This window comes from Nilaparvata lugens, chromosome 14, assembly GCF_014356525.2.
Source record: "Nilaparvata lugens isolate BPH chromosome 14, ASM1435652v1, whole genome shotgun sequence".
Lineage (NCBI taxonomy): Eukaryota > Metazoa > Arthropoda > Insecta > Hemiptera > Delphacidae > Nilaparvata > Nilaparvata lugens.
In genome coordinates this window covers 3,656,055-3,678,357 of record NC_052517.1, presented here as the reverse complement: position 1 = coordinate 3,678,357, position 22,303 = coordinate 3,656,055, and the positions used below count along the sequence as shown (strand labels likewise).

At 34.0% G+C, this 22,303-nt stretch overlaps 3 protein-coding genes across 6 annotated transcripts in view; all 3 read right to left on the bottom strand.

Moving 5' to 3' along the window:
* Positions 1-22,303, bottom strand: part of LOC111061344 — a 32,900-nt gene that overhangs the window by 6,663 nt on the left and 3,934 nt on the right. For all 4 annotated transcript variants that reach the window (XM_039440521.1, XM_039440523.1, XM_039440524.1 and 1 more), the window contains exons 2-7: positions 21,870-22,143; positions 7,084-7,356; positions 5,642-5,757; positions 3,706-3,878; positions 2,203-2,414; positions 616-858 (exon numbers count right to left, since the gene is read on the bottom strand). In XM_039440521.1, coding sequence (XP_039296455.1) covers positions 616-858; positions 2,203-2,414; positions 3,706-3,878; positions 5,642-5,748 — 735 coding nt within the window. In that variant the 5' untranslated portion in view covers positions 5,749-5,757; positions 7,084-7,356; positions 21,870-22,143. The remainder of the gene's footprint in view (positions 1-615; positions 859-2,202; positions 2,415-3,705; positions 3,879-5,641; positions 5,758-7,083; positions 7,357-21,869; positions 22,144-22,303) is intronic.
* LOC111056361 (coiled-coil domain-containing protein 63-like) lies at positions 13,414-15,675 on the bottom strand. The gene is given in 2 exon segments (XM_022343725.2): positions 13,414-14,029; positions 14,032-15,675. Coding segments are annotated over 2 exon segments (1,350 nt in total). The 5' UTR covers positions 14,939-15,675; the 3' UTR covers positions 13,414-13,586.
* LOC120354160 (vacuolar ATPase assembly integral membrane protein vma21) lies at positions 15,921-16,965 on the bottom strand. Its single transcript, XM_039440526.1, has one exon. It carries the CDS (start codon positions 16,756-16,758, stop codon positions 16,507-16,509), a length of 252 nt encoding a protein of 83 aa, XP_039296460.1. The 5' UTR covers positions 16,759-16,965; the 3' UTR covers positions 15,921-16,506.

The following is a 22,303-nucleotide window of genomic DNA, read 5'->3' as shown; positions in this document are numbered from 1 at the left end:
ATGTGTGGAGAAGGCAGTCTATTGCTGTATTTCCATAAGGTCTATAGTTTCAATCAGGTACTTGTGGATGAAAATACTGCGTGAGGACTACTGCTCACAGAACTAATTGCGTTATTTCACGCAATCAATGTTGATTTTATAGTGCATAAAATTGCATGCAATTAATAGTCTACACAGCTGCTGATTTTTTACTAAGTTACATTGAGATATTGAATTGCATGCGTCATGGCATGCAATTTATAATCCACTCGACAGCTGATTTATGATGAATGATTCTATAGTCTGATTTTTACTCTAATATTGGCGTATGAAGGAGGCTCCTATTACCTTTTATATTATCCTTGAAATGCAAAATTTCCAAAAACATTGTATATACGTCAACGCGCAATTTAAAAAGGAACATACCTGTCAAATTTCATGAAGATCTATTACCGCGTTTCGCAGTAAATGCGCAACATATAAACATTTAAACATAAAGAGAAATGCCAAACCGTCGACTTGAATCTTAGACCTCTCTTCGCTCGGTCAATAATTGGTTTTCGTGGCATTCAATCATGATAAAAATCAAACAGGTTTTTGTGCAACCGGACCTTTGAAAGGAAAAATATTACTAACCTCTCCCTCCTCTTTCTCCTGCTCCTCTACCCCCTCCTCCACCTCCTCAATCTCCATCACCTTCCTCCTCACAAAAACGGCGAAGAATCCGCCATTCATCAGATCCGTCTCCCTAGTATACACAGTTCGTTCCCCGCAATCGTAGCTAGGGTGGCCGAAATGCTTCCAGTCTTTCATGATTGATCGACAGTCGAGCACTTCGAAACCGTTCAAACGAGCGCAGTTCAAACAGTTCGACACCACCTGTTCGAAAAATTAAATGGATTAAGTTATAATTGATAATATTTTAAACAAGAATGAACAGTTAATATTACATCAGATATACCGGTATCAGCTAACCTCTATAGAAGGCAGTGGCAAGGCAGAGAATCGTCATCTATAGTCTCCCAATATTCTCCACTGCCATGGACCACACTATAGTACCCTTAGGCTCAACTCACACTTATGCGACTGAGGTGGAGAAGAGACTGGACTCTAGTGGAGAGCATGTGTTTTGAAATGGTGACGTCGCGGAGACTAGAATCGAGTGGTCTGAGTGTCACCATTTGGAAACACATGCTCTCCACTAGAGTCCAGTCTCTTCTCCACCTGAGTGGCCTAAGTGTGAGTTGAGCCTTAATGTATTATTTTTATTTCAGACACTAACCTGTTCAGGTACATATTAATCCAATTGTCAAGTGTAAAAATGTGTTATTCATTTCCAATTTTTCGCCATTCTATGAAATAATACAAACATAGTTGATTTAAATATAATATAAAACAATTTATTCATTCATCTATTTTGTCATTTTATTGAATAAAAAGACTAAGGAATTGTCAAAAACCACAGATTTATTGATAGTTAGAAACTATCGTTAAACTAGTTAAACTAACGAAATATCAGTTAGAAACTGGATAGTTTCTAACTATCAGTTAGAAACTATTGGATCGTTTCTAACTATCAATAGATCTGTGGTTTTTGACAATTTCTTAGTCTCGTTAAACTAGTTAAACTATCGAAATATTTAGAAACTATTAGATAGTTTATTAGATAGTTTCTAACTATCAATAAATCTGTGGTATTTGACAATGTCTTAGTCTTTTCATTTGATATGAATAATTACCACAATATCAACTTCTCAACTACACAAAAATTGTCATTTTATTATTAAAATTAATAAGAAAGGAAGCAATCAGTTTTTGTTTATTGAATCTATTTCTATTATTATTGGCTAAGAATTTGAAATTATATTTCTTTCAATTGTTTTATGTGTTAGTATTGTTGTATGTAAATATGTTTGAATAGTTTATGCTTGTAAACTACAACAGTAGAAAGTCATCTTTTTCTTTATTGTATTTTGCCTATTGTTGTATTGACAACTTCTCTAAACACTGACTTGTTCCATATTAGAGGGAGTAATTTTCAGGGAATATATTGTAAAATGTACTTTCTGGAAATAAATTGAATTTGAATTTGTTATAAGTTATTATTTGTTTAAAGTTTGTTATTTTATTATTAAAATTTAATAAATTGTAATTTTATGATACAATTTTTCTAATAAAAACTGTCATTTTATTCACTTACTGATTCATTTATCTTATACTCACCGCTTCGTTCTCCAGCGAATCTGTCGAGCAAGTGGAATAAACGACACATTTCGCGGACGGGAAATTCGATAGGGCATGTTTAAGCAGATAAGTCTGCAAGTTCTGAAGTTTTTGAATGCGTTGCAGGTTGACTGCAGATTGAACTCTGCTCGGATGGTCTTTGGGAAGAAACTGGAGTTCAACGTCTTCGAGTGTAGAACGACCTTGCATGCCTAGAAAAGAAACAATAATTGGTAATTTATGATATAATAAAGGAAAGAACTGGCATATACACGTAGGGGATAGGGAATTCACGAATGACGCATCATCACGTCTCAACTACTCAACTCATTAACTTCACATTTTGCATATAGATTCTTTATTTACCGAGGATGGTTATAGGCCTATTTTAAATTCTTCAAGATTTCAGTAGATCAAGTTTTCAGTTTGGGAATTTTGAAATTAGATCCTTGCGGAGCACGGGTTACCTGCTAGTCTATATCTATAATATAATAAAGGAAAGAACTGGCTTATACAGGTAGGGGATAGGAAATTCACGAATGACGCATCATCACGTCTCAACTACTCAACTCATTAACTTGACATTTTGTATATAGAATCTTAATTTACCGAGGATGGTTATAGACCTATTTTAAATTCTTCAAGATTTCAGTAGATCAAGTTTTCAGTTTGGGAATTTCGTAATTAGATCCTTGCGGAGCACAGGTTCCTGCTAGTCCTTTATAGAGCAAGAACGGATGCAAGGTAATTGTGAGACCTTATCCTCAATTTATACCACAAATGCGATATGATTTTTGGATGAAAAAGGATCAATAGCCTAATCAAGGGAGGGAAAATTTAAAAATCATGTGAAAGTCATAAGGAATCGATTCCAACGACATATTTTAATAGAACGTTTGCCAGAGAATATCAGCGTCTATTTCACTATTAGTAAAACGTTTATTTGAAATTTGTTTAAACCCTAAGTTGGTGTGAACACAGAAACTAGTTGTTATGAATTTTATTCTTAATCTATTATTTTACTAGTAGCTCTGTGAACAGTAGACCTCACGCAGTATTCTCATCCACAAGTACCTGATTGAAACTATAGACCTTATGGAAATACAGCAATAGACTGGCTTCTCCACACATCTGTGTGATCACTTGTCAGCTGATTTATGATAAATAATATTCTATAGTCTGATTTTTACTCTAATATTGGCGTATGAAGGAGGTTCCTTTTATATTATCCTTGAAATGCAAAATTTCCAAAAACCTTGTATATACGTCGACGCGCAATTTTAAAAGGAACATACCTGTCAAATTTCATGAAAATCTATTACCGCGTTTCGCCGTAAATGCGCAACATATAAACATTAAAACATTAAGAGAAATTCCAAGCCATCGACTTTAATCTTAGACCTCACTTCGCTCGGTCATTTAATTTCAAAAAAGGGTACTATTATTCTATTTTACAAAAATATCATCGGCATTTTAAGCGAGTTCTCCACTGGTTAAACTAACCTGATCCGGAACAGGAGGGATCCACAACTATGTATTCGACATTTTCGCATGTGTCAGGTCCCACAAGCCCTGCATCGTTATGTATGGCTTTCACACATGTGGCTCCTAAACTGGTCACTATATTTACCATATCGTCATATCTGTTTTGTTGTCTTTCTATGGCGTACACTGTCCTGTAACGAAAATAACAAAACACAAGTAAAGTTTTAAAATCCTACTTTCCATAACATGGATAATACATTACAATGGAAGAATATAAATTTTGACAATTGACAATAATATATTGACAATATATTGACAATAATAAATTGATATAAAAATTGACAATTTCGTAGTCTTTTTTCATTCAAGAAGAATATAAATATCAATGTAGCTCTGCTAGAATGTTCTGCTACTTCCCCAACATCGTCTTGCCTTGTCTGAAGGGGATATAAATGTCACTGGTATTAAAATTTATAATAAATTACCAGATAGCTTGAAGTCGATTAATAATGATGCTTTGTTCAAAAAAAAAACCTTAAAAAGTTTGTTGTAGAAGAAGAGTTTTACTCGTTGAATGAGTTTTTGTCTGGCTGACTTTTTCTAACCTTTTATTATGTTAACTAAATACAAAAAACATGTTACCTATGTGTATATATATTTGTACTTATGACGACTGCGATATACAGACATTTCTTGTTATTGTATTTATGCAGAAAATAGAGAATTTGAAAATTTGAATGAAATATAAAAATATAATTTTCCAACCAGTTAGAATAGAATGTTCAACATATTATCACTAATCCCGTCTTTAGGAGGAGACGATAAACCGTCGTTCCCGATTACCTAAAAAGTAATCGTCATCTCTCATCATCATCGCTCTCACTCATTACCCACGCACAAGCCTAAGAGCTTATGCGGGCATCAACCTCAGTATTATTATTATTATTATTAATTGGTTTTGGTACCTTCCTATTGGTTGGACTGTCTTGGAATATTAACAAAATGAAACCCAAATCAAATTCCAATCAGATACAGGAATCTTCTCATCACCAGTGTTGCAAGGAAGGCACTATACCAGAGACATTTCAATCATTTAGCACCAAAATTATATAATCTACTTCCTGCAGACTTTAAACAGATTAATCATCCTAGAAAGTTCAAAACAATAGTACACAATTGGTTGATGAGCAAAGGAAGACAGAACATAGAAAACATTATTTCAAATAACAACTAACCACCTAATGACTTACTAAACACTAACTAATTAATAATACGCACAAAAAACTAACAAAACCTACTCTAGAACATGGTAGGCCATAGAGGAGTAGGTCAATTTCCACACAGAAAAAACTAAACAAGTAGAGGACACATTATAAGAATTTTTTGTAACTAACTATTGTATGTAATTGTAATTTATCTAATATTTTGTGTAATTGATGTTGTAGTTTTAGTTTTTTTTTTGGGAAATAAACATTTATTTATTTAATTTTATTTTTTTTTAATCCTTTAGGATACATAATATATAGTGAGGTCCACGTTATAATGGCAGTGGAGAAAGATAGGAGAACAACGTTGCCGATCCTCGGTCTTGTCAATGGATTGTATAGATGGTAGCTGATACAGGTTTATTGATGTAATATTAACTGTTCATTCTCGGTTAAAATGATATTTTATTAAGCAAAAAATTATATTTTTCAATAATTTCATAATTAAGATGAAACATTTTGTTAATTGATTATTAATTCTACATTGTTATAAGACGATCTGGAAACAGAACAAAGCGAGAAAGAGATAGCGCTATCCGCTTTGTTGACAATAGACAAGGATAGCAATACCATTGCTAATCAAACACTGCCATTTTAACGTGGACCTGACTATACAATCTTGTATGAAAAATTTTGAAAAATGTTCTTTTGAGATTATTTTATAGAGGGTGAACCCCGTTAATACGTACCCTTTATTGCCAACCATTGCAGCATATAGAGAGGTTTTCATGCCTGGAGCGGCACACATATCTAGTACTACTGACCCAGGAGGTGGTCTAAAGCAGCAAGACTGCATACAACTCGCCTAAAATAAAATAAAAATTGAATCAATCAATTATTTATTAATTAATAAAATCCTAACAATGATCTATAAAAATAGATATCTTAATCTGAAAGAGAAAAACTACCTTAACCTTCCGGTAGTCGCGCCCTACTCAATCACACAAGCAGTCGCGTGTTGTATTTTGTACAACATCCAATTTTCCAAGTGTTATGTACTCTGTTTACTGTCAAAACATATTAATTAATTGTATAATTACTTTTTCCATCTTCTTGGATTATTTTACGCCTATGAACATTTGCATGATTACCATTTCATAGCCCAATGAGGTACATCAAGCAAAGCCATCAATTCTGTGTTATTGGTTCGTTTACAGTCGCCGTATACAGTCTTTCCCTATGTTATGCACTGTGGCGACTAAATGGCACCTAAAGACTGAACCATTGCTCGGTTGATACTGCAACTCAGTGGAGTGATGGGGGGGAAAGTTTTGGAATGCATAGGTGACTCATTCACTGACACCACCCCATTCAATAGTTTTGTGCAGCAAAAAACTTGACACTCTTGTACTTTTTACAACAGCGCGACTGCCGGAAGGTTAAAAAATATATTTTGTAATGATTAAATAATAAATTTTCACACTTGAGATTAGATATTTTGTTAATTATATAAATTATATTTTGGTAATTATATTTCTACATTGTTAAAAAAATATCTGACAACAGTGAAAGAGAATCTGGCAAAGGATCTAGAAAAGGATAGCGCTATCTGCTTTGTCGAATGATAGACAAGGATAGCAACACCAATGTTAATCAAATACTGCCATTATAACGAGGACCTCACTTTGGCAATTATTAGGGCCGGTTTCCGAGCTCGTGATTTGGCTAATTTGACTTTAAACAGCTGGAGTTAGAATTTTTGCTTTCCAAAACGGGGCGTAGACGTAGTTTTTATAACAGTAGTAGCAGTTTTTATTTTCTCATTTCTATAATTGGAAACGTTTTTCCTTGAGAAATTGAACATTGCTAAATAATTCAAAATAGCTGAAACTTTACACTATTTTCACCTCATTTTATTTTGTGTTCAATTTTCTAGTTTTTCGAAATTTAATTCAAACGTGACTATGACAATGACTGCGACTACGCTCCGTTTTGGAAAGCCAAAATTCTGACTCCAGCTGTTTAAAGTCTAGAACTTAGCCAAATCCCGAGCTCGGAATCCGTCCTTAGTGTTTGGAAACAAATTCAAGCTGATTCCAGTTTGTATTCCAATCATATAAAATGAGGCCTACATGCAGATTTTATTCAATTCAACTTAATTCCTTTAAAAAATCTTGAAACTTATCCTTACCTTATCCTGCAGGACGATTTTTTCCTTCCTTGTATGCAGGATGATCTATTAAAAACGCATCCTTGGGAAAAACCAGCATATCCTTCACATGAAAATCTCTCATGAATATTTTATCCGATTTCTGATAGATCAACGTATCTTCGACCAACTCAAGGAACTTGTCATAAATGTCGGGACATAATAATTCTCCATATCCTTCAGCTTTGAGAATTTTTATGAAATCGTCGGTAGAAATTTTCAAGGTATTCACCCGTACATACCTAGGCTTCCCCACTGTAAGAAATCAAATACATTAAAGATAATATAATACAGTACAGTAATCGTACATACCTAGGCTTCCCAACTGTAAGAAATCAAATACATAAAAGATCATATAATACGGTACAGTAATGAGGGGATTATTTTTTACTAGCAGGTAACCCGTGCTTCGCAAGGGTCTTTATTAAAACTTGACGTAATGAAATTTAGAAGAATTCAAAATAGGCCTATAAAAATCCTCGGTTGATTAAGAATTTACATGTTGCGTTAGTCATTCTATCAGGGCTCGAATAATTTAGAAATTTTAATTAAATAAAAATGGAAGAATGTAATTTCTTTATGTAAATAACAACACCTTCATTCAAAGACATATTAACTGCATGCGTTTTCATATTGCCGATACAGCATTGATGAAACTGTGGACGTTTATTTAGCACTTTGTCTCAAAAATTGTTCTAGCTGAAAAATTAATAATCCATGCCACGTGTAGGCCTAAACATTGCATCAGGAAAACGAAGTTTCAAAACTATGTTTTTCAGGTAGAAAGCAATATAGAAACAGATGTTCCTTTTTTAATTTCGACCATATGATTTGGTGATTTTTTAATGAAATCGAATGTACCATTAATGAATTTTAAACATTAATTCTGAAAAATCTGGAAGGAAAATTAAAATTTGGGCTTCGAGGTGCACGAGATTGATATTTTTAGAATCTATGTGCAAAATTTTGAGATCTAAGTCATTCCCGTTTTTCCGGTATGAAATCCACAAGTTGACATGTTTTGATGCGAACAAACACAGCCCTACTCTCTCTTATTATATAGAGTTCATTACGATACTATAGTGAGGTCCACGTTATAATGGCAGTGGAGAAAGATAGGAGAAAAACGATGCCAATCCTGTCTTGTCAATGCCTTCTATAGACGGTAGCTGATACAGGTTTATTGATGTAATATTAACTGTTCATTCTCGTTTAAAATAATCAATCATATTCTATCAAGCAAGAAATTATATTTTTCAATAATTTCATAATTAAGATGAAAGATTTTGTTAATTAATTATTAATTCTACATTGTTAAAAGACGATCTGGCAAGAGAGCAAAGGAAGAAAGAGATAGCGCTATCCGCTTTGTTGAATGATAGACAAGGATAGCAATACCATTGCCAATCCAACACTGCCATTATAACGTGAACCACACTAAGGCAGGTAACCTAGCTCAGCAAGAGTCTCATTAAAATCTTGACAAATTGATCATAAATATTAATAATTGATTATATTAAAGCACCTGGTTAAAGAATAATATTTAAGCTACTCTATTTTGACTTAAATTTACAGTATAAGGCCCAGTTGCCAAAAAGGTCTGTTAAATTTCAATCCTGATTAAATTCCACGAGTACTAAAGTTTTTCTAAGAAGTCCTTTTAGATTGATGCTCGTGGCATTTAATCGAGATTAAAAGTTTACAGACTTTTGTGCGACCGGTGTAAGAATTGGTGAATAAATGTTATACCGAATTAATTAAAGTTCTAAAGCCGTGTTCACACTGAACAACAAAAAAATGTTCGACAAACATGTTTGTTGGGGAGCCCAGGAACAAACATTTTAGAAAGTTTGGACAATCATTGTTTGTCAAACAAAAAATGACTGTTTTTCCAAACATTTACAGAGTTGACAGCTGTAATAGTATATTTCGCACCTAGAGCAGAAAATGATATTTTTCCGGCTCGAAATCGGTTTCCAAGTCCGAGGCCGTAGGCCGAGGACTAGAAAAGATTGAGAGCCGGAAAAACATTTTTTCCGTGGTGCGAACGCTATTTTTCGCCACACACAAAAATAAACAATATAATTATATATATGAGAATAGTTGTTTACTAAGCACTTCCGAAAGCAGAAGTGGAAGGTGATAGCTCTAGCAAATCTGAGGTAATCTGAATATCAGGAAATGTCCAAGTATTTTTATTTTTTATTCTGATTTGTCTAAATAACCTAAAAGATGGTGTTCAATTATGTGGGAGGTTGAGTGTATACTTTTTTATTCTTTCAAATGACAATAAGATGATATTATTATAAATGTTTTAATTATTGAATAATGAACACAAATAATGAAAAGTTTTTTGATCAGCTGTTTTTTGATCACCTCTTTTACTTCTATGTTAGCGGCTGGAAAGGGTACTCTTTCCGGCCTAGGCCGGAAAGAAACCTGTTCTGACGTCAGACGAGAGTCGTCTGCAAACAATGCCTTTCAGATCTATGTAGGGACTGGAAAACAGCTGCTTTCTGTGCAGTGTGGCGAAAACATAAAACCTATTCTTCCCACTTACAAATATTTTGTTTGGTGATACGTCCACACTGGCCCCGGGCAAACATTGTTTGTCAAACATAATAAAATTTGCCCAAACTTTTTCAACGAACATGTTTGTCGAACATTTGTTGTTCAGTGTGGACACGGCCTAATGAATGCATAATTGATTAAGCGAGTATAGCGAGTTCCCACTTTGGACTAGAGACACGAGTCTTTGTCAGTTTGTGTGTATGTTCAACGATAACTATGGAATACTTTCATCAATCACCTTCAAATTTTCAACAAATATTCTTTAAACCATTATACAGATCTATAGTGCGGTCCACGTTATAATGGCAGTGGATAAAGATAGAAGAATCGCGATGCCGATTCTCTGCATTAATTAACCATATTTCTACACTACCTATCAAAAACATAATTGGCATCGTTGTGGACCTAGAAAAGGATAGTACCACCGGCTATGTCAAATGAAAAGATAGAAAAGGATACGCTAGAAAAGGATAGCGCTTCATTGAAGAGCTAGAAAAGGATAGCGCTATCTGCTTTGTGGAATGATAGACAAGGATAGCAAAACTAAAGTTGATCAAATAGGTACTGTCATTATAACGTAGACCTCACTATAGTTAGTTTGACAATAAGATTGACTAGCTCCTATATAATATTAATAAGGAAAAATACGTGTTCAACATAACTATATTATCAAGAAAAATATAGATGAAATCAAAAAGCAATATAAACAAACAAACAAAACCTACTCTAGAACATGGTACGCCATAGTGGAGTAGGTCAATTTCCACACAGAAAACACCAAACATGTAGAGGACACATTAGAAGACATTTCTGTAACTGTTGTATGTAATTATTAAACTTATTAATTACAATGAAGATTGGATGGAACATTAGAATATTGATAATATAGTATTGTAATGTAACTACATAAATCAGCGGTGTTTCAACAATGAATAAGTGATAACTTCAATGAATAAATTAATATACACCCCACTATAAATTATATGTGTTGGGGTATAAGTAATTAGTTGCTTATTGCGTGTTATAATTACTAAATTGTAAACTATCAAATATTTTCTGTAATTGATGTGGTAGTTCTAGTTTTTTGGGAGATAAACATTTATTTATTATTTAATCAGTCAAATGATTATAATTATGAAATCCAAATGAATTGAACAGCATACATAAAGATATAAAATATTTATTCTATTATCATCTCTTATTTTTGTGACAACTCAGTTTTTTCACACATACTAATGACTCTAATGAACACCCAATCACCATAATTATTTTACAACATGAAAATTACATAATAGTAATATAGAGCTGAACAATCCAATACATACACAGTCCAGTACAGCTTTGTTATTTTTTTAAATTCATATTTTATATTTATAAGTTATAACGTATATATTTTATAATGTCACACAGTGCTTTCATTGTGATTATATCACAATATAGATATTTTGTGAATGCCTTTTAAAATATAACCAAAACCCAAGTGCGAAATAATTATATTATATTCACAGTTCCAAGTGATAAGCTTACAATATTCTCATACTCAATTTTTTAGTGATGATGATTTAAAATTTCTGACAGCTCATACAATACTAATCTAAGGCTGTGCAAAGGCTAAAAATAAACTTCCTACTGGTGATATTTTTCAAAGTTTTACGATTTGTATATCATCATCAAGCTATCAAAATGGAAAAGTTTTCTCAAAAAAAAACATTCTTTTCCGATCATTAATTTTTGAGATATGAGCGGCTAAAGTTTAAATTTTTGGGACAGAACATTTCAAATTCGGTAAGATATAAATACATGAGATTTAGAGGATGGATTCTTCATGGTATTGTTGATCTAGTAAAACAAAAATTTTCTTAAAATATCGATTTTTGAGAAAGTTATTCAAATGACCAAAAATAACTCAACTAAAAGTTGAGATAAATTCTTCATGGTATTGTTGATCTAGTAAAACAAAAATTTTCTAAAAATATCAATTTTTGAGAAACTTATTCAATTTACCAAAAATAACTCAACTAAAAGTTATTTTTGGTAAATTGAATAGCTTTCTAAGAAAATTGATATTTTCAGAAAATTTTAGTTTTACTAGATCAACAATACCATGAAGAATTTATCCTTCAAATCTCATGGATTCATCTCTTACCGAATTTGAAATGTTCGGTCCCGAAAATTTAAACTTTAAACGCTCATATTTCAAAAAGTAATGATCGGAAAAAAATGTTTTCTTGTGATTTTTTTTCATTTTGATAGCTTGATGATATAAAAATCGAAAAACTTTGAAAAATATCACCAGTAGAAAGTTTATTTTTAGCCTTTGCACAGCCTTAATTCCATGGATATTAAACTAAATGCTAATTTAAATTCCTAAGGTGTAGAATTGATTATCGAATACCTATAATATAATTTTGAACAAACTAAAATACATTAGATGGGAATAGCTATGAGAGATTTTATCTATTCATATGCTAATGAATATATAACATTTATTAAATCTAAGTGTATAATAGTATTCAATTTTGATTCTCGTTCAATAACTATCATACAATTACATTATAAAAGTTAAATTTACATGTTTAGTGAGCCTCTAGTAAAATAAATCACATAAATCCTTTCATTTCCTCAATAAAGTTAGTACAATTTATAGACTATGGTCTATGTGACTATTTATGTTCAAATTTAATGTGCTTTCAGGGTCGGTTTCCGAGCTCGGGATTTAGCTAAGTTCTAGACTTTAAACAGCTGGAGTCAGAAAATTGGCTTTCCAAAACGGGGCGTAGTCCCAGTAAATAGTTGTAGCAGAATAAATCTTCATTTTCTTATTTCTATAATTGGAAACGTTTTTCCTTGACGAAATGAAACATTCCTAAATAATTCAAAACAGCTGAAACTTTAGAATATTTTCTCTTTATTTTACTTTATGTTCAATTTTCTAGTTTTTCGAAATTTAATTTAAATGTGACTATGACAATGACTGCGACTACTCACCGTTTTGGAAACCCAATTTTCTGACTCCAGCTCTTTAAAGTCTAGAACTTAGCTAAATCCCGATCTCGGTAACCGGCTTTCTATCTTACTATAAAATCTAACAATTTGTTATGCAAATTATTACTTCTCCCTTACCAACAAATAACTACTCTTTTTTCTACCCCCTCCCCCAATCTTGTACTCTTTCCTCTCCATCATCATTTCTGTTTTTTTTTTCTCTTAAATCTTCATACTAATTGAAACTTTTACAATATTTTCATTTTCAAATAAATCAGTTGAATTAATGAAATTAACGTTTTGGTAGTTAGTGGGAAGAATACTTCGAATATTCTTTCCAAAGAATGGACATTGATATGTCCAAAGCTCCGCCAATTTATGTAGATGCATAACAATATTATCTATTTTATTTATAGTTATTACAAATTGTTTTTTTTTCTCATATTATATACAGCTCAATAATTTTTATATTTTGTAAATTCATCCATAATTTTGCTGTATTGTAAGCTATTGCATATAAGTGTATAAGCCAGTATATATTGTAATCTACATAAATAAAGTACTCAATCAATCAATCAATCATCATATTTTTGTTTCCATATCCTCCTCCTCCTCCTCCTCCTCCTTCTACTCTACCACCTCATCCAATGTTTCTTACAGTAGCTTCGATTTCTCATACAAATGTCCATTTTTTCCCATTGATCTACTACTAATCTACTTCAGATCTCCTCCTCCGACTTCTTCTTCTTCTCCTTGTTGTTCTTCTTCTTCTTTCCAGGATTAGGCGTACACAACTGCTCCGGTTTCAAAGGATATAACTATTTATCTTACCATCTTTTTATAGGTCTGCCAATATCCCTTCTACTTTTGACAATACTCTATATTTTTGAATCAAATTTTTGAGTTAATATAATCTAATTATCAATTATTTATCCTCCTTCCACAATACAAACAACCGCCTTCCTCAGCACAGCTATACACAGCATCACATTATAAATATTCACCCTGGGGTTCTCACCCACTAACGCCAGCACTGGGGCAGAGTCACACCTACATCTATAAAACATCCTCTCAATCCCAGACATCAGTTCATCCAAAACTCCCTCCAGATGCGATAATTCCCTCTCTGCCAGACAATTCTTCCCTTTCTCCCTTTCCAAATTCCCATACAGAACTGTCAGTGTCTCCTGTTCCTTAGCGGCCCGTTCCCGATTGATCGATCTTTGCTCATCGATGTTCAACATCAACTCGTTTACATGCTCTTGTAATGCTTCCAACTCAGAATTCAACTCGTTTACATAGTTGAACAATGTGAAATTTTCTTCCTCTTGTTTGAGGAACCTGGCCGCCAGTCTCCCAATATCAGTCTCCCCGAAAACTGTTTAATCTTGTCCAACATCTCATTATACTTACGCACCTTCTCCTCAATAGCCTCCACCTCCACCTTCTTCTGGAGCGCTTCTTTCGCCTCCAAATCTGCCAAAACCCGTTTCTGACCTTTCACCGACAAAAACTCATACAACACCTCATCATTCTCCAACTTCCTCACCAGTTCCCTAACCTCCTGTGCATGGAGGACCCGTTCAGTCTTCATCCGTTCCTTCAAACCCTTCAACTTCTCTTGAGTTTCTTCGCGTTGGTCGAAAGCGGTCGTTGCCTGTTCGATCAAATCCAACATCACCTGTTTACTCTGCATCACCTGTTTCGACAACTGCACGTAAAACCTGTGGAATGTTTTTCTTTCAAATAACAGATGGTTGATTTCCCCTCGGTAAACAGCATTATCGGCTGTGACAGCATTCAGTTTTCTTGTTGCAACCTCTAAGCGGTCCTCCAGGGCGACAATCATCCGTTTGTATTCCTCCTTCTTCTCCTGCACCCTCAGCTCATTCACATCAGTCTTGTTCAGCTTCAATATCTCATCCTTGACCTTGTTAATCTGTATCTTCAATTCCCTGATCTGTGTCTTCTCAGTGCGTATTTTTGTGTTCAAGTTCTCAAACAGTGTCAAATCTTTGATGATTTTCCGGATTAGGACTGAGCCACGTTCTGCTACCACCTTGGAAACAGGGATCGACGTGTCGGCCAGTAAGTTTTGTTTGCGTTTAGTGAGGACGTCAATGATTTTGTGCTGTTGTGCCAGGTAGACCCGCATGTCGGACATGTATGAGGAGCGGTCTCCCTCCATCACACGGTACTGGCGTTCCAGACGGGCCAGTTCTGCCTGCATCAGCTGTTTTTGTTCAAGGTCGTCTTGAGGTTGTTTGCTGGCTGATGCCATTTTGGGGATTTGGTTTGTCACTGACTCAAAACAATATTACATTTTTTTAGAATTCAAACTAGCCTTATTCTTAGAAAAATGTCAATTTCAATTCCATCCATACCAAGATGGTATCTGATTCAGGGCAAGGTTACCTCAAGGTTGATTACTTTCCAATACTGTTCTTCTAGTAACCTCAATCAAAACTTAATTTTTGTGATATTTCAACAATCTATCTCAATAATGATACCGGTTAGATGAAGATTTGAGTTTATCTTGAAATTGATTTCTACCAGATGAAATTTAGAAAAGTTTGTTCTATCACCACCCAAACTTAGAAAACTACATTGTTGTTTTCAACTTAGCTTTAATGGAATAACACAAGTTGATCAGTGGCCCTAGATAAACCTAGCTTTCACCTCATAGTGATCCTTGAACTGATTATAATGTCATGTCACTATCACATATGCCCTTCAGTGCACGGTTACCTCAAGGTTGATTATTTTCCATTACTTTCCAATACTAGTTACTTCTCACGTAAACCTCAATCACAATTTAATCTTTGTGATATTTCAACAATCTATTCTCAATAATGATATCAGTTAGACTATTTAAGATTTGAGTTAATCTTGAAATTGATTTCTAGCAGATGACATTTAGAAAAGTTTGTTCTATCACCACCCAAACTTAGAAAGCCATATTGCAGTTTTCAACTTAGCTTTAATGGAATAACACAAGTTGATCAGTGGCCCTAGAAAAACCTAGCTTTCTAGTGATTGATCCTTGAACTGATTATAATGTCATATCACTATCACATATTCAGATGCAGTACATGTGAATCACAGATTGAAGAGAAAATACCTGTGTTACTATGTAATTATCTGAGCATGTTTTACTTTTATAGACTATACATCTTTACTAATCCGTCAACTAGTAACCCTTCCTCTCTTTCTAATCAGTCTTCTGCTAGTGATTTATCCTTGAACTGATTATAATGTCATGTCACTATCACATATGCAGATGCAATATATGAATAACAGATTGAAGTAAATATACCTGTGTTACTATGTGATTATCTGAGGACGTTTTACATACATCCCTATAGACTTTATATATTTACTAATCCATCTACTAGTAACACTTCCTCTCTTTCTAACCAGTCTTTTCCTAGTACTTCTTCCTCTTTCTAACCTAACTAAACTCTTCCCAGTCCGAAACCCCTCTACTTGACTAATAATCTGTCATACTAATCTGTCTACTAGTAACCCTTCCTCTCTTTCTAATCAGTCTTCTCCCAGTACCTCCTCCTCTTTCTAACCTAACTAAACTCTTCCCAATCCAAAACCCCTCTACTTGACTAATAATCTGTCTACTAGTAACCCTTCCTCTCTTTCTAATCAGTCTTCTCCCAGTACCTCCTCCTCTTTCTAACCTAACTAAACTCTTCCCAATCCAAAACCCCTCTACTTGACTAATAATCTGTCATACTAATCTGTCTACTAGTAACCTTCCTCTCTTTCTTATCAGTCTTCTCCTAGTACCTCTTCCTCTTTCTAACCTAACTAAACTCTTCCCAATCCAAAACCCCTCTACTTCTCCTTCCTACCCTCCACCCTGGGAGGATGATCCTCAGGTTCGTACCAGGCCTTGATGGCATACAGGGCAATGATCACATTTACAGACACCACTGAAGCAAAAACTGACCACGCTCTATTTGCAAAGCCATCTATGCCGTAATCACTCAGAACCCGACTCATGCCAAAGTATGTGATAAACGGTAGACTGAACATCAGCATGCTGAAAAATAGCAACCAACCTAACACAACTACTGTGCTACTCATTTTGGAAACTGATTATCTCAATTAAATTCAGTTATTCTGATTGTAAACAGACTATTTCAATTGAATTCTATGATTGGAAACAGATAATTTCGATTGAAATCAATTATTCTGATTTGTGAACAGATTATTTCAATTAAATGCAATTATTCTGATTGGAAACTGATTATTTCAATTAAATTCTTCTGATTTTTAAACAGATTATTTCAATTCAATTATTCTGATTGGAAACTGATAATTTCAATTGAATTCTTCTGATTTGTAAACAGATCATTTTAATTAAATGCAATTCTTCTGATTTGTAGACAGATTATTTCAATTAGATGCAGTTATTCTGATTGGAAACGGATTATTCCAATTAAATTCAATTATTCCAAAAACTACTCTGATTACTATAGATTATTTTGAAAGATTCACATGAAACCACTGAATATACGTGACAGAAATCTACCCTAGATCACTAATGTCTAGACTATTTTTAACACTTTTCAGATCATAATCCACTTTCTATGAATTAATTCCCCATGGACATGATATTTTTTATAAATTATTATACAACTCTTCGATTTGAAAAACCAAACCTTGTAGTATGTTTTTTGTAGGTTCCTTAATATACTACTTGAAAAGCTATCAAAAAATATTTAAAGTTGTGTACACTTTTTGTTGTAATACATTTCAAGTTGAAAATTGTTAGTGTCCTTGTAACTTAGCAACAGTTATTTATGTATGCACTTAAATTATTTCTATCTTAATTTGAGTATCTCAAAGTGTTAAGTTGCTTTTAATCTTTCACTCTCTTCACTTGAAAATTTGTAATTTATGGGATGTTTCTACTTTCCTCTTAAATTCCTATTTTCGAAGCACTACTTCAAATTCACTTAAATAAAAACCATGAACTTCACTTTAAATTCCACAATTTACCAGTTCACTAAATGAGAAGAAATGCACTGCCTTTAATGTTATAAGGAGTTTGATTGTAGATCCACAAATGTAGGTCCAGGAATAATTCCTTCAAAAATATTCAACAGAGTCCAGAAATATGGAGACCCAGTATCCAGGACTGAGAGATGCTTTCAAAATATCCAACGAATATCCTCTGAATATCCAACAGATGTCCAGAGACGTCTTTTCTCTCCAATATTCACAATTTGATAATTTTCAATCTTTCCAAAACTTCAGTCGGTTTCTCAAGCAGAATGTCTCTGAATTCCTAGAATTCCCAATGCTCCAATTAAAAACTAATTATTATTATCACACAAAGTTCAAAATAGTATGCTGATTTAATTAGTATTTTATAATTATTTTATATTATATTGTGTTGATACTGTATTATATTGTAATTATTATTTAACGAAAATCCTAAACAAATGCTGTAAATCACCCCGAAGACTTCTGCTACTGCAGACATTGACAACAGGGTTAACAGCTAGATGGAAATTCGATGAGAACTACAATCCAAAAATTATTTGCCAGCCCGGGAATCGAACCCGGTACCTCCCAATTACTAGTCAGGAATGCTTACCCTTACACCAAACTGACAATCTCTGGATAGCAGCGCTCATTTTATACAAAGCCATAGCGGCCAACCAGTTTACATATGGCACTAATTAGCATTTGAATAAATGCATTCTCTATTTAATTCCATCTGTAAATTAGTATTTTCATCAGCAATAATAAGACTGCAATTGCACTGATAACAATTAAAACTAATCAAATAACAATTATTATTACACAGATTTCAAAATAGTATGCTGATTTAATGAGCAATAATTAGTATTTTCAGCAGCAATAAAACTGCAATTGCACTGATAACAATTAAAATAAAAAAATAATTACTATTACACAGAGTTCAAAATAGGATTCTGATTTTATGAGCATTAATTTATTAGTATTTTCATCAGAAATAAGACGGCAATTGCACTGATAACAATTTGCCAAACTCCAGACATTAGAAACAAATTCAAGAACACAAAATTAGATCATAGAACAGTTTATAGCTAACTAAAACCTTACAGTTACTCTATAGTGGGAGATTCACCTTAATCTGTCAGTATTCCTAATGTATAACATCAATGCTTCCCATTTAAACAATACTGACACAGTTCGAAGTGAATCCACACTATAGACGACAGAAAGATTTAGTGCTGATTGCACAAAAGCCGGTTAAATTTTAACCGTGATTAACTCTACGCAAAACCAATGAGAGAAGCTGTCTTTTCAAAAAAAACCTTCTCTGATTTACCTTCCTTTACGAGAACCAATCAGAGAAGCTGTATTTTCAAAAAAAACCTTCTCTGATTGGTTCTCGTAAAATTAGTCATGGTTAAAATTCAACCGCTTTAGTGCAATAGGGCCATAGTAGTTATTTTTATTCAAAACGGTTTGCAATCAGTGTTAGGTCACAAAAATAGTTGATAGTTTATACAGTGAGATTCATGTTTTGATGTCACTGAAAATTATAGGAAGACATTGTTGCCACTTGGATGATGACTAGAGAAAAGTGATGATGCACTAATAAAATTTGTAATTGAGTCTTTTGAAAACAGGTGCTTTGCTCAGGCTGCCTTCTGTGACCTGAGCAAGGCATTTGACTGCGTGAATCATGATATTTTGCTTGAAAAATTAGCTTATTATGGAGTCAGTGGAAGGAGCCTTAGTCTTTTTAGATCGTACCTTGGCGATCGCCAGCAAGTTGTTTGTGTAGGAAATGAGAGATCCGATCTTGCTAAAGTAAAGTACGGTGTCCCCCAAGATCAATATTGGGACCACTCCTCTTTGTATTGATGATAAATGATCTTCCTCTCACAATCAACAGCAAGACTGTGTTGTATGCTGATGACACCACTTTTCTTAATTCTCATTCAGATGTACACACTTTACATAACATGACAGCCGATACCTTGGCGGAGGCTTCCAAGTGGTTCACAGCGAATGGCTTTAAACTAAACGAGGATAAAACTCAGCTTATGACATTTGGTCTCAGGGACTATACACACAACAATAACAATAGTTTAAAGTTTTTGGGCTTAATGTTTGATTACAGGTTGACCTGGGAACCCCACATAAATTTCGTTTCTGCTAGGTTATCTAGGGTTATCTATCTGTTAAGGCAGTTGAAGAATCTTGTACCGGAAAAATACCTCAGAAACTCATATTTTGCTTTTTTCCAAAGCATAATTTCATACAGAATTTTAGTATATGGAAACAGCTGTCACATCAATAAGGTCTTGCTTTTGCAGAAAAAGGCTATTAGAATATTGACCGGTGCAGGGTATCTAGATCACTGTCGACCTCTTTTCAAAAAAACAAAAATATTGACTGTCATAAACCTCTATATATTTCAAGTAATCATGCACACTAGAAAGAATCTCCATAGCTTGAATAAAAGATCCAATATTCATGCTTATAACACAAGGAAAAAAGACCTCATTGATATTCCATATCAACGTCTTGTCATAAGCATGAAACACTATGACAGCATAGGCTTGAGAATGTACAATAAGTTGCCATTGGATATGAAATGTTGTGAAAATATTGTTATTTTTAAAAAATTACTTTTTGAGTGGCTGGTTTTAAGACCTTTCTATTGTTTGACAGAGTTCTTCGATTCTACTTGATGTAATTTATTATACTTTGTGACTTTAAACTATTGCTTTGACTCTATTATTTTGTAATATTGTATTACTATGACTTTGTCAATTACCTATATTGGTCTACGACAATAAAATCTATTTATTTATTTATTTATTATGAACATGGGATGGGCACGTTAAACTGTCGGTCCCGGCTGGAGTATGACAGTCGTAAGGCCCATTGACGGCTTAAATGATATATTCAGGCGGTGGGACCTTCCCGCAAGGGACTCCCCACCAACAAAAGCCTTACAAATTTACTTTATTGATACATTCTTTTCTGAACGTGATACCCACATCAACTCAGGCTCGTGAGTGAACCTGCAGCTTTAGGTGGGTTCAGAATCACCGGAAAACGATTTGTACTTATATAGTCAAATCATAGGGAAGAGATATAGCATAAGATATCCCACGGTGTAGTGCGTTTTTGAACCAAATTTCAAGCCGGTTTTTAGTTAACTCAAGCCGAATACTGTCTATTATTAGTGTGTTGTTGGGAGTGTAAGAGTGTAAGAAGGGCACAGTATGAGAGACTACCAGCGTCACATAGTTTCACCAAAAACAACTACTAGGACTATCGGCTTCAGTTAACACTCACATTTGCAACATAGACACCCTATACACTGTCTATTATTAGTGTGTTGTTGGGAGTGTAAGAGTGTAAGAAGGGCACAGTATGAGAGACTACAGGCGTCACATAGCTTCACCAAAAACAACTACTAGGACTATCGGCTACAGTTAACACTCACATTTGCAACATAGACACCCTATACACTGTCTATTATTAGTGTGTTGTTGGGAGTGTAAGAAGGGCACAGTATGAGAGACTACCAGCGTCACATAGCTTCACTAAAAACAACTACTAGGACTATCGGCTTCAGTTAACACTCACATTTGCAACATAGACACCCTATACACTGTCTATTATTAGTGTGTTGTTGGGAGTGTAAGAGTGTAAGAAGGGCACAGTATAAGAGACTACCAGCGTCACATAGCTTCACCAAAAACAACTACTAGGACTATCGGCTTCAAACACTCACATTTGCAACATAACGGTCTTATACCATGGCATATCATCATAAATTATACAGTATCACCACAATATGATACAGTATGATCTCAACTTGATACACAACACCATAATTTGATACAAAATAATGAATGATTTCTACAAACCATGATATACCTTCTAAAGGTGCGTACAGATTTATGCACCGTGAACTTCACTTTTCATCAGCTGATTATATCTGTATTTGTACAGAAACGGTAAGATACAGATATAAAAAGCTTGGCATCAGCTGATTAAAAGTGAATTGCTTGCGTAAATCTTTACGCACCTTTATGCTATCTTTTTTATGATTAAATTTAGTCAACTTATCAACCTTTACTCTCAAATCTATAACTTAGTTCGTCTGCCTTTCAAATGGTCAATTTGCACACAAAATTAAAACTAAAATAGGATAAATTGAGACATATATTCACCTCTATTGGGTCTCAAACTGCGCACACCGTAAATATCCTCTTTCTCCACTGCCTCCAAAATCTGTCTCCTGTTTTTCACCACAATTTTGACGGCTGCATTATTTCCACCCAAATGCTGGTTTCCTCCAAAACAGATCTGCGCGACCAGGATGCGCAGTAGCCAAATGTCAAGGTTATTTTCAAGGTCGAGTAAGTGAGTGGAGGATATAACTCGATCTATAAGGCTGCGGTATTGGGAGGCCTTGGATACTAAAGCTGCTAGACCTTGTGGGTTCTGAAAATGAATTTTGAATAATTATAAAAATATAAAATAAATGGAAGTACAGTCCGGGTCCTGTAGCTTTGCCTATCGGCGGACTACTGGACTACAATACTACCCAAACAAAAACATCCAACATTTTTGAAAATGTATCTTTCCATAAGCAACAGATGCT